The sequence below is a fragment of the Lacerta agilis genome, chromosome 2 (genome assembly GCF_009819535.1).
Source record: "Lacerta agilis isolate rLacAgi1 chromosome 2, rLacAgi1.pri, whole genome shotgun sequence".
NCBI classification, from domain to species: Eukaryota; Metazoa; Chordata; class Lepidosauria; order Squamata; family Lacertidae; genus Lacerta; species Lacerta agilis.
The window spans coordinates 116,841,347-116,858,556 of NC_046313.1; the positions used below are offsets into that span (position 1 = coordinate 116,841,347).

The window sequence follows — 17,210 nt, forward strand, 5'->3', positions numbered from 1 at the left end:
AAACGGGCGCTTTTCTCCCCTTTCGGCTGCTTAAACGCGCCAGCTTTGCTTCTCCCCCCCCTTTCGGCCGCCCCTTTCAGCGCTGGCTGGGCTGCGGAGCCGAAAGGGGCGGCCGAAAGGGGGGGGGGAGAAGCAAACAGGCGCGTTTAAGCAGCCGAAAGGGGAGAAAAGCGCCCGTTTGCTTTCCCCCCCTTTTCACTTTCGGACGAAAGTGAAAAGGGGGGGAAAGCAAACGGGCGCTTTTCTCCCCTTTCGGACGCTTCTTTCAATGCTGGCTGGGCTGCAGAGCCGCAGCCCAGCCAGCGCCGAAAGAAGTGTCCGAAAATGAAAAGGGGGGGAAGCAAACGGGCGCTTTTCTCCCCTTTCGGTCGCTTCTTTCGGTGCCGGCTGGGCTGCAGAGGCGCAGCCCAGCCAGCGCCGAAAGAAGCGTCCAAAAGGGAAAGGGGGGGAGCAAACGGCCGCTTAAACGCGCCTGTTTGCTTCTCCCCCCCCCTTTCGGCCGCCCCTTTGGGCGCCAAAAGGGAGAGAAAAGGAAGCAAAGCTGGCGCGTTCAAGCGCCCGCTTTGCTTTCCTTTTTTCCCCCTGCGGGGGCATCCCCAGGGGCGTGGCATCGCGCTGTGCACGTGCGTCATGACGTCATGACGTCATGCACATGCCGCAATGCCCCGCCCCCAGGGGTGCCTCTTGGCTTGCCGCCCCTGGCAGCCAGGGGGCTAGAAACGCCCCTGCACCCCTTAACCTTCTCTTCTCCAGGCTAAACATACCCAGCTCCCTAAGCTGTTCCTCATAAGGCATCGTTTCCAGGCCTTTGACCATTTTGGTTGCCCTCTTCTGGACACGTTCCAGCTTGTCAGTATCCTTCTTGAACTGTGGTGCCCAGAACTGGACACAGTATTCCAGGTGAGGTCTGGAATACTGTGTCCAGTTTCTATGATTCTATGTCCTCATTCCCTGATCCCCCCAACTGGATCCCCTTTATCCCCAGGGAGCACTTGGTGCTGGTGCCCTCCGTCATGCAGGCGGAGACCACCGAGAATATTTGTGTCCATGTGATGAACATGAAAGGGTCAGCGACGGTGCACATCGGCCTGGAAGAGCGACCAGAGACTAGCATCATGCATGTGGTGTCTGAGGCGAATATGTTCCAGTGCATCCCATTCCGGGTGAGTTTTTCTCACTTACCATTTTGTTTTCTGTTACTGATCAAGTTGTCCGGGCATTTTTCCAAGGAAAAGCAGGATTGTTGTGTTCACATAGGAAGCTTACTTATCCCAAGTCAGAACACTGGCCTGTCCAGCTCAGAACTGACTTGGCAGCAGCTCTCCGGGATTTTGGACTCCATCCTAAGTAGGATCATGCCCATCCCCACCTACCCCGATCCACCCCAGGGCCTTTGATCTGAAGCCTTCCAGCCATAGTTGTCAAGTTTCGGATTTGAAAATAAGGGACCAGCACCCTCACCTGTCCTGGGGACAGTCTACGGTTCTCAGGGACACAGTCCACGCCGCGGTAATCCCCCCCCCCAGGCTACAAATTAATTTACACCAGGAAAGAGCTCCCAGGAAAGAGCAATCAGGGCAGAGAAAAGAAAGCACTTATTCAGGCAGCATGTGGTTAACCTCTGGAACTCCCTGGCACAGGGAGCAGCGATGGCCACCATCTTGGATGGCTTTAGGAAAGGATTAGACCAATTCATGCAGGAGGAGAGGACCACTGGTGGCTTCTGGCCAGGTTGGCTGTGCTCTGCCTCCAGTGAGGGGAAGCAATGCTTAATCGGAGCACCTGTTGCTGAGAAACATTCATCTATTTTATCTTCTTCTTTATATATATCTGTCTGTCTCTTTGTTATTAGGTATTTATATTCCACCTTTTTCTCCAAGGAGTACCCTGGTCCTAGTCCTCATTTAATCCCCACAACAGTCCTGTGAGGCAGGCAGGCAGGCAGGGCTGAGAAATGCAGGGACCCAAGGAGTCCCCGGACTCCAACTCTCCTTCCCAGAAATAAGGGAAATTTAAGGGATATCAACAATAAGGGATAGCAGCGGGAAACGGCTTGGAATAAGGGAGTTTCCCGCAAAAAAAGGGAGACTTGACAGCTATGCCTTCCAGCCTGGCTGCTCTGCTCTCGGTCAACCCAGCGATTACCTACCCCTCCCTGAATCCAGTCCCAAACTAGCTGGGTGTCAAGGCTTCAAGAAAGCCATTCCTCCCTCAGCTGCACCAAGAGCAGAGAAAAGAAGGCAGAGTCTTTTTTTAAAATGAGTTTATTCATAATAGCGAGAGACAAAAGAACGCAGAAAGCCCTTATAATGGCGTTGCTCCAGCTGGGCTCCTCCTCCTCCCTTCTGAGCAACGAGGTGGCCAAAGTATTGGAGCCTCAGCTTCAGGATCTGTCCTTCCATTGAGCACTCAGGGCTGATTTCCTTCAGAATGGATAGGCGTTCTGAAGAATATTCATACATGATGAATGGTCTGTGTCACCATTAAGTAAAAAGAGGTCGGGATAGGCCAATATGTAAGTGGACTGTCCCTTGATCGAGTGACTTTTCTTCTTTGAGTCTCTTTTCTTCTCTAAGGCTGCTGCCTTCCCCCTTCTCCCTCTTCTTCAAGGTCCCCAGATGGAGTAACTCTCCCGGTACCTCTGTGGCCACCCTCTCCGTGGCGGTGCAGGCGGGGATGCTGGCACTAGACAACCGGGAAAAGGTGCTGATCAGGACCTCAGAGAGCCTGGTCTTCGTCCAGACAGACAAGCCCATCTACAAACCAGGACAGAAAGGTACTTGAAGGGCTGCAGTGGCGACAGTGACAGTGGGAGAATCCCCTGCAGATCACGCACCCCCTTTCCAAATACATTTTATTTAGTAGACCCTTCTTGCTGGGGGAATGTTGAGGAAGGTAGGAGAGGATATATTGATTAAATATAACCCTTCCTCACTCACACTAGTGAGGAAGCAGCAGAGCCCATTCCCTTGCAGATTGCTGCAAGAAAGCTGATGGATTCGTTACAATCACTTAAGTTTTAGCAATCCAGTCTGGATTGTTCCTGGTAAGTTTCCCCCTTTTTTATTTCCCTCTTAAAAGAATAACAACACGGCAGTCTTGTTTAAAAGTAAGAGCAAAGTTTACAGTCGTACCTTGGAAGTCAAACAGCCTAGTTGCATGTTGAGGCTACCGGTCAGCTCCCATTCCCCAATAACTCAGACATCACACAGTAATTTTTGTTTAAGGTTTTTGGCATAATTTTGGCCACAACTTTATTTAAATACAATCAATGTGAGTGGTTGCTTAGGCATTGGTTCCGACTACTGTCCCCCTAGCCATGGGACAGCTGACATTCGCTATTGGGCGAAGTCAGAAAGGGTAAACACCTAAGGGAGAACACAGAGCCGGGCCACGAACCCACGGTTCTCCCCCAAATGCTCCCAAGGACTCTGCGTGGCCCTAGCCCCCCATTGAGGTGGGGGTGGACAAAAGCAAGATGAGCCCCTGGATTCCTTTAACAGAATACCCTTTTTGCAGGGGTAGGCCCAGCCAATTCTATACCCCTGCCCAGCGCATTCAGGGGCAGGCCCAGCCCATCCATGCCCCTGAAGCAGCATTACTAGGGGCAGGCCCAGCCTATCCTGACCCCTAGTCCAAGCAATTTTAACCAATGCCTAACCGCCAACCTTACAAGTTGTGACGATTTTGCTACGCAGTAGGCAAAAACCAAGTGACCACAGCCAATCAGCCACTTGGACAAAATTCCTACCAGGCTCCTGCTCCAAAGCAGACAACCCCATGACAGGCATAGCAAAGTCAAGCAGAACACACTTCCCTAAAGTTAGGGAGGGCGGGCGGGAGATCCGTTGCACGCAGCAAAAGTGAAACCAGAACTTCACAAACACAGCTTTTATAAGCAGCACCTGTCAATCATCAAATGGCAACATGCCCAACTCCCCAGCAACATGCCCCAACCAATCACCAGCTGTGGCCAAGCCAAAACCGCCCAGCAACTGGGAGCTGCTCCTTTAACCCTTCTGCAACCCGTGCTCTCTTTTAAGGGAGAACCCGCTTTCTCAAACATTTTGGCTTCCAAACAATTGAAACCCGGAAGTGACTGTTTTTCTAACGTTCTTTTGGAAGCCAAATGTCCGACAGGGCTTCCGATTGGCTGCAGGAGCTTCCTGCAGCCAATCAGAAGTCGCACTTTGGTTTTTGAATGTTTTGGAAGTCAAAGGACTTTCGGAATGGATTCCGTTCAACTTCTAGGGTACGACTGTACTTACATTCAGTTCACAGTAGTATTCTGAAGGCGGGCTTTACCTTGTGGTTACAGTTACATTTGTAGAGAAAAGAAGTCCTCAGACTTTCTACCTCGTGGCTTCCATCCTCTGTAAGGATGAGCCATGTGCTGCTGGCTAAGAGCCAGAAGAGAGGAAGATGGCTGCGTGGCTGGCCCTTTTATAGGGTCTGGTAGGGTCACGCCCATCTACCTGGTCACACACAGGGGGAGGAGGCTCCAGAGCAGGTATGACAGGAAGTCCTCCCTGTCTGGAGCAACATTCCCCTGTGTGTCCACTCTAGGCAACAGGAAATGTTGTGTTTGACTGCTTCAGTCACCTCACACTTGCCATGGCATCAGCTGCCAAACATTCCTCTTTTGACAATAGTTTTTTTTTGGGGGGGGGGGAGTGTTGAACCGAGGACTGTCTCCATGTGCTCTGCTCCTGACCGTGACAAACAGAGTAGCAGAGTCACATGGAAATCCTTCCCCTCCTTCTTCCTTTCATAGTTCAGTTCCGCATCATCTCTGTGGACGAAGGTTTCCGACCCTTGAACAAGACGGTGAGTTTCGTCATCACACGCGCCATGCTGGTCTCTGGAACATTTGGTAAACCTCTTTCGATCCATGCAGAGTTTTGGGCCTACAAAGAAGGATGGGTCTCTTTGCCCTTAAGTTAAACAAACAAACAAACAAACAAACAAACAAACAAACATGGCATCCCCCCATATCCACCTCTCTGTTTCCGATGTTCAGGCTGCAAGTGCTGTTCTTCATAAAGCTTGAAACAGCAACATGCATGCGCACGAGTGGGTGGGGACTAGCAGCTTATGAGGAACTTCAAGGTTTGGAGAAGTATATAAAATCTCCAAGAACCGAATCCAAAGGTTGGGAGGAGGAGTGGCTGTTGTTACGGAACATTGCATGTTTGCAGAGGAAGGACTTTCGTGATGCAAGGATGCTTGGGCTTATTTCCATCTCTCCTCTCCACCCATCTCACACGCACCCCTTCTGTAGGGTCCTTGCCACAACCAGGCCTGGAGGGTAGAGATTGCTTGACTAGAACAACAACATACACCAGTGGGACATTTTACTCCTGCCCAGTTGGGGAGAGCAAGACCTTCTCTACTGGACTTGCCCACCTGACTGGAATGTATATGCTTTGACCTGTGGCCTTGGTTTCTTTTAAGCACCATGCTATTTTTTATTGATGAGTTGTTTTATTTGTTGATGGGCAAGGAAAAATGAATACAAGCAGGAGAATTCCTTGATGCAAAGATCCAAGTACTCTTTGATGAGGGAACCCCTGCAGAGATTTAAAATCACAACACAATTCAAGGCGTGGAAACATAAGCTGTGAGAGCTTTAAAATATGCCCTTCTAAGTTCCTTCCAAAGTTTTCCACTCCCCCTAGTGTAGAAACAGACAACACTTTTGGTAATTTAAAAATGGTTTACTTACAAACTCTTCAAAGGTCAGGTTCATGTGTTTTTCCATACAGCTTTCAGAAAACATAGGCAGTAGGACTTACCTTTTAATGTGCAATATTTTATTGTGTTTTTATATATGTTGGAAGCTGCCCAGAGTGGATGGGGCAACCCAGTCAGATGGGCAGGGTACAAATAAAATAATAATAATAATAATAATAATAATAATAATAATAATAATAATAGGCTAGTTCCAAAGTGATGAAAATTCCTAAATTATTTGTATAGGAACACAAGGATGGCTTTGATTTAAAAAAAAAAGTCATGCAGTGTGAGCTTGGAGCAACCAGCTCAGACTTTTTTTACAGGACGGCATTCACATGGTAGACTGAAGGAAACAATAGGACAGAAAGGCTTCCTCCCAAAGTGAAGTGGAGTGACTTAGCTAGGCCTGGCAGGACAGTTTATTCTATGACATTAACCCAAGGTTACCAAACATCCCTGTTTCCCGGGGGCAGTCTCCGGATTCACAATTCAGTCCCCTGACAAAATCCATCTATTTAGGAGGAAGTTGAAAAGTGTCCCTGGATTCATTGAAAAAAAAATCTGGTAACCTTACATTAACCCCTTCGTGCATAAGTTAGACTTCAGCTGGGTATCGTGCATTATTAACTGTTGTGTAAACAAAATAGAAAATTCTTTCCAGTAACACCTTAGAGACCAACTGAGTTTGTTCTTGGTATGAGCTTTCGTGTGCATGCACACTTCTTCAGATACACTGAAACAGAAGCCACCAGATCCTTAAATATAGTGAGGGAGTGGGGTGGGGTGTTACTCAGAAGGGTGGTGGGAATGGGTGATCAGCTGATAGGTGTGGAAAACCTGTTGACGACTCTTAACGGCTGCAATTAGTCTTGCAGGGAAAGGCAAGGGGTGAGATGGCTAAATATAGCTTTGTTATGTATAATGAGATAAGAATCCAATGTCTTTGTTCAGACCAGGTTTCTCCATGGTTTTAAGCTTGGTGATTAGTTGCAATTCAGCCACTTCTCTTTCCAGTCTATTTCTGAAATTTCTTTGTATTAAGACAGCTACTTTGAGATCTTTTATAGAATGTCCTGGGAGATTGAAGTGTCGTCAACAGGTTTTCCACGCCTATCAGCTGATCACCCATTCCCACCACCCTTCTGAGTAATACCCCTCCCCACTCCCTCACTATATTTAAGGATCTGGTGACTTCTGTCTCAGTGTATCTGAAGAAGTGTGCATGCACACGAAAGCTCATACCAAGAACAAACTCAGTTGGTCTCTAAGGTGCTACTGGAAAGAATTTTCTATTTTGTTTCGACTATGGCAGACCAACACGGCTACCCACCTGTTGTGTAAACAGTTTGTGGAAACAAACAAATCAAGGTGGGAGGAGGTTTGTGTGGTGCTGGGAGGGGTAGCACCATTCACTGCTGTCTCTGAAACCTCCCCCCTTTTTTTTACTCCACAGTTTCCTTTGGTTTACATCCAGGTAAGTGTCTAATTCCCCGCCTCTGCTCTACCTCTCATCATCACACCAGAGTGGCTGTTGCATTGCCCCACACAGACCACCTTTCCTAATATTCAGAGGCTGCTTCATTCCATAGCTTCCCCATAAGCTGCTCACATCTCCCGAGGGTTTTAATTTTGCAATCCCTAACAAGTGTTACACGCCTAAGTCCACCCCTTTCTGCAACCCCTTTGTGGGGTTCTTCAAAAGAAAAACCGAGGCAGCAGTTTTGGGGGGACCATTAAGTGTGGCTGAAAAGACTATTTGGCCCATGAGGGAAATGGCTAGGACCTTCTCCAGTGCCTCCCCTGATCATCATCATCATTTTTTTTTTTTTTAATATTTCACTCATCCAAGCGGCCTGTCAACATCCTCGGAGGTCACAGATTGGAATTGAACCCACGCAACTTGGCTAGACAGGACCCTAGCACTCTCCTGCCCCGGCCCTGTTCCCATGGTGGAGTCTACCTCTTTCCGAATATGAGCGACTTCGCAAAATCATTGCAGGAGATCTTGGGGTCCTTACCAGGCTCCCAGGGGCGTAGCAAGGGGGGCGGAGGGGTGGGGGGCCCCGGGCAGCGCCCCTGCTGGGGGTGACACATTGGGGGTGGCCCCGCCTCCTGGGCTTTTAAAACGTTTTTTAATTTTTTTTTCTTTTTAGGCAATTTTCGGCACTGCAAGGGTGGAGCCGCAGGGGCGGCCAGCGAGGAGTGGTGTCACCCCTCTCGCTGGCCGCCCCTGCGGCTCCGCACCAGCAGAGCCGAAAGTAGTCCCCCCTCCTTCCAGCGGCGGAGCTCGGTATGGAGGCAAGGGGCGGGCCAGCGAGGAGGGACACCCCTCCTCGCTGGCCCGTCCCTCTCCCTGCCCCGACTTGTGCTCCACCAAGGGAGCCTGGGCGGCGGATTCGGGAATCTTTGCAACTCGCAGAGATTCCCGAATCCGCCACCCGGCACTCCTTCGTGCTGCGGCTGCTCATGCAGGCACGAGCAGCCGCGGCACGAAGGGGTGCTGCCACCGGGTGGAGGCTTCGGGACTCTCCTGAAGCCGCCGCCCAGCACCCCCAGGGGGCGGGGCGCCGCGTGCGTCATGACGTACGCACGCACCGCGATGCCCCACCCCCAGGGGTGCCCCTTGGCTTCCCGCCCCGGGCAGCCAAGGGGCTAAGAATGCCCCTGCAGGCTCCGATGGCAATGGTGGTTCCGTTAGATTGCAGACCACCTCAAATAGTTTCCTGCTACTATTTCCTGCAGAAGCATTAACACCCCATAACAGATTTGTGAGGCTAAAACATGGAACTATAATCTCTGGGGTGTAACCATGATGGATATTGTTAGTGCTTTCGATGGAACTGTTTTAGTGTATATTTTAAATTATGTGTGGCTTTTGGAATTGATTTTATACTTGCAAACTGCTTAGAAGACATGAGAAGAGCATCTTTTCCTGCATACTTTCTCCTCTCTCAGGGAATTAATTTGTTTTCATGGCTCCTCAAATAGACCTCAGTCTGTTGCCATGCTTGGTAAGCAATGCCCCCACCCCATTAAGAGTGTTTAAACATCCGTCTAGATACCAATAGCTCAGGAAGCCTTTGCAGGAGCCACAGGTTTTCTGGACCACTGATGTGGCTCAACATTGTCCCACTTTGGGCCAGCTGCAGCTTAGACCCTGTCCCTGCTTTCAACCTGAGTGGTGTCATGCGTGGAGAGTCCGTCTCCCTCCTCGGTGACTTCATGAAGAAGAAGAAGAAGAGGAGGAGGAGGAGGAGGAGGAGGAGGAGTTTGTATTTGATATCCCGCTTTATCTCTCCCCTAAGGAGTCTCAAAGTGGCTCACATTCTCCTTTCCCTTCCTACCCCACAACAAACACTCTGTGAGGTGAGTGGGGCTGAGAGATTTCAGAGAAGTGTGACTAGCCCAAGGTCACTCAGCAGCTGCATGTGGGGGAGCGGGGACGCGAACCCGGTTCGCCAGATTACGAGACTACCACTTATATTTTATAGTCCTTTTTATTCAGGCATCAGGTTGTAAGCAAAAATCCACATCCCTCCCCAAGGAGAGCAGTTGGCTACTCTAAATCTTCTCCCTTCTGTCTTCCGCAATACGCGCCAACAGGAATTTCCTCCTCCTCCTCCTCCTCTCTGCATCCTTTGTTCTCTAATACATTTGAATTTCCTCGTTCATGGGGAGAAAGGGTCCCCCACACTCTCCAATGAGGTCTCTGCTATCTGTCCCCTCCCTTCTGTTTCTCTGGTCGTTTTCTCGTAGCTAGGTAACTCCTGCCGAAGCTGCTCTGTATTTCTCCCTGCTTCTGAGCCCGCTGGAAACAAGGGCGGTGGGCGAATCTTCCCCCTCCAGCTCCTCTTCTGAGGAAAGCTGATCTGCCTGCGAATGCAGCCCCCCTCCCCCACTCTGCTGCAGACCATTCCCTGACAAGCAGCTTCTTCCGTGACCCCCTCTTCTCTTGTGGCTCCCAGGACCCCAAGAGGTACCGCTTGCAGCAGTGGACCAACGTGGAGCAGGAAATGGGCCTAGTCCAGCTCTCTTTTCCACTTTCCTCTGAGCCTCCGCAAGGCACCTACAAAGTGGTGGTGGAAAAAGCCTCCGGGAACAAGGCGGAACGTTCCTTTGAGGTGAAGGAATACGGTGAGGAAGGAAGGAGAGGAACCGCTTGGTCCGGGCAATTGGTGTCAAGCACAGCATGTGGAAGGGGGTATTTTCTTGCACACTGGCAGCGCTGCTCGGGAATTCTGATGGAAACAGACAGATCAGTGCAGTTTTGAAACCAGTGGATGAAATCTTTGGAAAGATTTGGCCTGCCATCTTTATTTAAAATTGTGCCCAGTTGGATTGAAACATAGACAGAAGCCTGCAAAAGGATCAGACAAAGTTGGGTTCTTAGATAACTCGAGAGGTGTACAAATGCATAGTGAACAGCTTCCCAAAATATCTGGCCCTATGGCCAGGTTCAGTGAACTGGTCCCGCTCCTGGAAGCAAGTGCACCAGGGCTTTCCTCCGCCCTGCAAACAGTGGCGTAGCATGAGTTGCCAGTGCCCGGGGCCGCACAGGAGGAAATGGAAAGAGTATGCATGCACATTCAACAGCCTAACAGCCAGATCGCAGCTGCAAAATTGAGAAGAGTTGTTGGAGAGGTCACTTCCTGGTTCGCATGGGTGGCTGGGTATGGGAGACTTGCCTGTGTGAGAAGGGCTGGTGCTGGGGGCTGGAGACAGGAACAGGTATTGCTCTGTGCTGTACCCAAAACTTAGTTCAGGGCATATGCGGCAGCTCCTAGGGACTGAGGCACTTTTGTCCCCCCCCGCAAAAAATGTGTGGGTTTGCTTTTTTAGGGGGGTGAACTCCCTCAGTGTTCAGAGGGTGTTTGGCTCTGCCCCCCCCGGCTCCTTGTGACATCGCCCGCTTGATGTCAGAATGTCTCGTCGGGCCCCCCATCTTGAGAAGATGGCACCTCTGGTTTGGGGGCTTCCCTAATGGGAAAACAAGTTCTGTTGTGGGGTGTTAATGCTGCACGCATTTGCCTCATTTCTATGCTCAGGCTGATTGTGTTGTTTTTTAATCCCCGTGCTCCTTTCCTTCTTCCAGTGCTGCCCAAGTACGAAGTTTTGGTGAAGGCACCCAAGGAGATAACATTTCAGGCTGAAGAACTAGAAGTGAACGTCTGTGGCCTGTAAGTGAGAGCAGCCTGGGCTTCTCCCCCTCAGATGTGGGACCACGGGAAATGAGAACTTGGGTGATGTTGCTAGCACCAGCTAACCTCTCCTCTCCTCCCCTCCCCTTCACCAGCCTTGGCCGCCCCATCCTAGCTCCGATGGAATGATTGCCATAGCTGCACTAGATTCCTCACAATGTTGGGCCACTTATGCAGGGCTTATTTCACCCAGAAATCATTTGAACTCCATTCCGGAACCTCTCAGGTGGGCACCATTGCCACCGTAAGAGAACAGAGGAGGTGTTTATGGAGAGTTCTGGCACCTCTTTTTCTAGAAGAAATAGCACTGCATGCCACACTTTCAGAATAAAAACTTGCTTGCGCCACACCAACTTTTTATTGTTAAGAAATACACGAGAAAACAAAAAGAAACAACTTCTAGCAACGCTTGATTTATAACAGAGAACACAACTATTTTATAATATGATAATCCCAAAAGTATAAAACAATGCAGTTACATAACAACATGAATCATTCCCAAAATATAATTATAAACTAACACATGTACCTTAAGTACCGTATTTTCGCTCCATAAGGCGCACCAGACCATAGGGCGCACCTCGTTTTTAGAGGAGGAAACAAGATAAAAAATATTTTTTCTGGTTTTCCTCCTCTAAAAGCCCTGTTTTTTTTGAGGATCAGCTAAATGCTTTGCAGCTTTTTTTGCAAAGGAAAAAGCCCTGGTTGTTTGAGGATCAGTTAAAAGTTTTGCAGCTTTTTTGCAAAGGGAAAAGCCCTGCTTTTTTGAGGATCAGCTAAAAGTTTTGCAGCTTTTTTTGCAAAGGGGGAAAAGCACAGCTCCTTTTGCAAAGGGGGAAAAGCAAAGAGGAAAAGCCCCATTTTTATGGGGTTGAACTCACATTTCTGCTGCTTCTAAAGGAAAGGGAGCCTTTCCTACAGTTTCCAGACAGATAATCTAATCAGCCAGTCACATGTTGCTGGGGAAACAAAAAACCTCCCTCTGCAGCACATTCAACAAAGGAGGGCGGGGCTGAAAGGGAGCCAGGGACTCTTATCTCTCTCCCGATGGCTTGCTGATCAGCTGCTGAGCGGGGTCCTTTCAACACCCCCTTTTCTCTTTGTAAAATAAAAAGCATGATCCTCTTTTGGCCCCTGGGAAATTCAGCTCCAGGGACCAGCATTTGCTCCATAAGATGCACAGATATTTCCCCTTACTTTTTAGGAGGAAAAAAGTGTGTCTTAAGGAGCAAAAAATACGGTATGCATACAAACTTGGTGAGAGGTGTAAGCTTGCTTTTTCCAGGTAATCTCATTTGAGACAAACAAAAACTCTCATCTCCTTATCAACACAAATCACCCTTTCTCTTTTCTGATCTTTCATGTTTGTCTGAGTTAAAAATCCTTGCTCACAACAATATGTTGTCGAAGAACAGCCAATGCTCTTGAAGGGAGGTGTGGACTGTTACGCGATTCTACTCAATATTGATCCGGAGCAGAACTCTGATGTATAGTTAGCAGAGTGAAAACATAAACACGTTGCAGGATTCCCCCCAAATAGACCAGAGGCAATTGTATTTCATCCAGCAGAGCTTTACTGCTACTGAAGTCAAATGAGCATAATGGTCACAAATCCAATACATTCAGGATTGGCACTGTCCATAAGAAATCCAGTTGCAGCAGACTAAACTTAAACTTATAATAACTTATAATAAAACTAAAACCCTAACACTAAGCATACTTTGTACAGAACACCACACCAGAAGGTAAAGAGATAGAAAGAGAAAGTGTGAAACCCAGGCTACTTCTGGCCTCTTATCATAGTCAGCATGACCTTGACAGAAAGAGATAAGAGAACCAGTTTACTTGCCATATCATTTTTTATTGGTTTTATAAAAATACATTGATTAAATCCGTCACATCCTTCCTTTTAACATTTCGGCTTTTTCAAGCCATGACTTCCCTCAAACCCTTCACATGATTTTCTAACATCTATTACTTATATTTATACTTCTTAAATCTATCATTGCTATAAATCATCACGTACAACTTAATCACTATAATTACATATTTGCAACAATATTTCTTCATTGATCTACAAAGCTTCTTGTAATCCTATCAATGTATTTAACTGATTACAATTGTCTTTTAAATAATCAGTAAACTTAGTCCAGTCTTTGATGAATTTCTGGTCCCGCTGTTCTCGGATTCTTCCCGTCATTTTATCCAGTTCCACATACTCCATTAGTTTCACTGTCCATTCTTCCTTCATCAGTATTTCTTCCTGTTTCCATTTTTGTGCTATTAAAATTCTTGCTGCAGTTACGGCATATTGAAAAAGTTTGAAATCTTGCTTTTTAATATCTGTACCTGTGATTCCCAGTAGAAAGGCTTCTGGTTTTTTGACAAATGTATATTTCAACATTTTTTAAAGTTCATTATATATCATGTCCCAGCTGTACTAAGCTTCTCTGAAGGGATAACCCAAACAGCACGATCCTTCTGCTTGTTTCTTTCACACAGAGAAGCTTCCAGAACCCTCTTGAATTAGTTAGAATAGGAAAGATCTCTACACATCACATCAATGCTTTCTGTATCAAGAAATGCAAACTGACATGAACTTCACTGCTGCTAAGCGGGGAACTTGAACTTGGGTCTCCCCAGTCATGGTCCAACACACTAACTCTTGGCTACTGAAACAATGACAGAATTAACGCTTAGCTTACAAACTGCATGATCCCTGCAGCTGTACTTTGATCGAAAAGGTCCCAGGTTCAACCCCCAGCAGCAACTACAATTAGAAAGGAATTTTGTAGTAGCAGATGATGGGGAAGACCTTTCTTTACTGGAGACCCTGGGAAGTAGCTGTTTGTGAAGAAGGAATGGTGGTTTCCAGCTTTTAGAGTTAAGGCTACAAATTGTACTGCTCCGGCATGGACAACAATGGGTTAAATGGATCGATACTTTGACCACCTATAATGCAGCTTCCTTTGTTGCCATGAAAGCATCTCCCTTATTAAACGTATGCGTGGTAAAAGCTGTCCTTCTCATATTCCCTATGTGGTCGTACTTTAGTTCATGAACGCCTTGCATCTTGAATGTTTTGGCTCCCGAAACCACAAACCCAGAAGTGAGTGTTCCTGTTTGCGAACGTTCTTTGGAATCCGAATGTCTGACGTGGCTTCTGCAGCTTCCGATTGGCTGCAGGAGCTTCCTGCAGCCAATCGGAAGCCGCACCTTGGTTTCCGAAAATTTTGAAAGTCGAATGGACTTCCAGAATGGATTCCGTTTGACTTCCAAGGTACCACTGTATATTGATGTCATCTTTCAATCGATGCTGTGGCTGTTTCCTGACTACAGGTACACGTATGGGAAGCCTGTCACTGGGCAGGTGAAGATGCGCATTTGCCGGAAATATAATGTACATTATTCCAGTACCAGGGGCGCGCAGTTTAGCTATTTGTACGGAGAGAAGTGTCACGCAGAAGCGTCACAAGGAATATGTGGAGAGTTCAGTGGAGAGGTGAGACCCAAAGTGGAAGCTGAAAATGAAGTATAAAACACTGTTGGGGAGTTGGGGGAGGGGGGATGGACAAGCCAAAATGATTGAAATGGTGGATATGGCAGCAGGAATATATATTTGCTCATTTTGTTGGTACCTGTTGTCCCTCACTGAAGTCTCTTTGAAAACCTGAAGAACAAACCTGATCCCTTTGTCCAGAAAGTATATGGGGGGCCTACATGCCCATCTGGGGGATTAAATAAATAAATAAAAGCAAATGTCCTAATTTGGGGGGGTCGTTAATTTTTTTAAAAAATTTTCGTGCACTGGCAGCTCCAACTCTGGCTTTTGATTTGCCGTGGGCTGCTTGGTGATGGCACAGAGCTGGGGGGAGAGTGAGTGGTCGTCAACTTTTTTGGCGATCGCCCAAGGAAAGCTCAACAAATGTTCAGATTTTTACCTCTTGAAATATTGCCAGCCTTGTATAAACGGACAGATATAAATGAATGAGTGTGCCTAGATCAGTGGCTATTGTGTGAACCTGACTGGCTTGAGGGCATCCTGATCAAGTTTGCAGATGACACCAAATTGGGAGGGGTGGCTAATACACAAGAGGACAGGATCACACTTCAAAATGACCTTAACAGATTAGAGAACTGGGCCAAAGCAAACAAGATGAATTTTAACAGGGAGAAATGTAAAGTACTACACTTGGGCAAAAAAAATTGAAAGGCACAAATACAGGATGGGTGACACCTGGCTTGAGAGCAGTACATGTGAAAAGGATCTAGGAGTCTTGGTAGACCATAAACTTGACATGAGTCAAGGGTGTGATGCAGCAGCTAAAAAAGCCAATGCAATTCTGGGCTGCATCAATAGGAGTATAGCATCTAGATCAAGGGAGGTAATAGTACCACTATATTCCGCTCTGGTCACACCTCACCTGGAATTCTGTGTCCAGTTCTGGGCACCACAGTTCAAGAAGGATACTGACAAGCTGGAGCGTGTCCAGAGGAGGGCAACCAAAATGGTCAAAGGCCTGGAAACGATGCCTTATGAGGAACGGCTTAGGGAGCTGGGTATGTTTAGCCTGGAGAAGAGAAGGTTAAGGGGTGATATGATAGCCATGTTCAAATATATCAAAGGATGTCATATAGAGGAGGGAGAAAGGTTGTTTTCTGCTGCTCCAGAGAAGCGGACACGGGGCAATGGATTCAAACTACAAGAAAGAAGATTCCACCTAAACATTAGGAAGAACTTCCTGACAGTGAGAGCTGTTCGACAGTGGAATTTGCTGCCAAGGAGTGTGGTGGAGTCTCCTTCTTTGGAGGTCTTTAAGCGGAGGCTTGACAGCCATCTCCTAGGAATGCTTTGATGGTGTTTCCTGCTTGGCAGGGGGTTGGACTGGATGGCCCTTGTGGTCTCTTCCAACTCTAGGATTCTATGATTCTATGACCTTGAACACCTTGTTTTGTGTAATGAAGCAATTCTCATTGGTAGCTGCTACAACTCTCTGTTTTCCGGTGCAGGCAAATGGGCAAGGCTGCCTCTCTCACGTGGTGAAAATGAAGGGTTTTCATCTGAAGCAGGATGGATTTGAGATGAGCCTCAAGGTGGAAGGCAAGATCGCAGAGGAAGGCACAGGTATTTTATTTTATTTATAAAGCTAGCTGTACCCGGCCATGCGTTACTGTGGCTCAGACTGGTTAAGTGGATGCAGCCCTGCTTCTCTGGCGGATTCAGAGTGGGGGGTTCCTGGGAGGGGCCCTTTCCCTCCCCCTCTCTATCTCTCCCCCCCCCCATACTGGAAGGAGGCCCTGTTTTCGCCTGCCTCCCCACAGCTTCTCCGGTTGAACAGACATCCCCTTTGCCTTTTTCGTTGTCACCTGGCGATATCCTATTGGCAGAGCCCTCCCTCCCTCTCCTAGATCTTCTATAGCGCTTGTTGCTTTTACATCCAACAGTATGTCAAGCATACTGTTTTTGCAAAAACCACGATTTTACCTGTCTCCAGTGTGGCACCTATATGATATTTTTACAAAAAAAACACTCCAGGATTCCAAGGCAACGTTGTGTCAAAATTTCAAAGCAATCGGTGAAGAACTTTCTGAGATTTAAGATTAGTAACAAACGAACATTTCATTTTTTACCTCCTGCCAGTCCTCCAAAGGAGCCCAGCATGTCAGTTTTAAAACCATTCAGCTGTAACATCTAAGAAAAAAAACTAACCTTCTGGAAACATTTCAAAGCTCCTAAAAGCAATCACCCGCTCTCAAAACATAACAATTTCAGGGGCATTTCTTTCAGCCATCAAATGCTTAGGAAAAACAGGGTTGGTTTTGCAATGTCTCCTATAAGTAGTGCTTTTTTTGGGGGGGGATGCAAGGGGACGCGTGCCCCTAAACATTTTGTGTTGCCCTGACTGACCGACAGACATGCCAGCTGTCTCTGCAGTAGCAGCACAGACTGGAGCTCCGCCATTCTCCCTGCTGGTGCCCGGGGAGGGGAGTCTGGGGTGAACACAGTGGAGGCTCCTCCTCCTCCTCCTCTTGCCAGGATAGAACCAACCCTGCCGCTGCCGGGGGCCTTCCCATCCTCTCAATGGCGCGCCACTGCTGCTGCCTCGAGTCCCTCATCCAGGGGTTGGAGGGAGAGAGGGGGCGAGGGGGAGCAGCCAAAATGAGAGTATCCCTAAACATTAAATTTTTTTAAGAAAAAAAGCACTGCCTATAAGTTACTAATGAAGGCGACTGATACACCTCCCTAGGAGGGCATTCCATCACCGGGGAGCCACC

The 17,210-nt window shown here is 47.9% G+C and overlaps 1 protein-coding gene across 1 annotated transcript in view; it reads left to right on the forward strand.

The window, feature by feature from the left end:
• The window catches only part of LOC117042828 (alpha-2-macroglobulin-like), a 69,362-nt gene that overhangs the window by 1,753 nt on the left and 50,399 nt on the right, over positions 1 to 17,210 (forward strand). The window contains exons 2-9 of the mRNA XM_033142485.1: positions 986 to 1,163; positions 2,611 to 2,776; positions 4,775 to 4,827; positions 7,190 to 7,210; positions 9,702 to 9,870; positions 10,829 to 10,913; positions 14,274 to 14,436; positions 15,945 to 16,059. Coding sequence (XP_032998376.1) covers positions 986 to 1,163; positions 2,611 to 2,776; positions 4,775 to 4,827; positions 7,190 to 7,210; positions 9,702 to 9,870; positions 10,829 to 10,913; positions 14,274 to 14,436; positions 15,945 to 16,059 — 950 coding nt within the window. The remainder of the gene's footprint in view (positions 1 to 985; positions 1,164 to 2,610; positions 2,777 to 4,774; positions 4,828 to 7,189; positions 7,211 to 9,701; positions 9,871 to 10,828; positions 10,914 to 14,273; positions 14,437 to 15,944; positions 16,060 to 17,210) is intronic.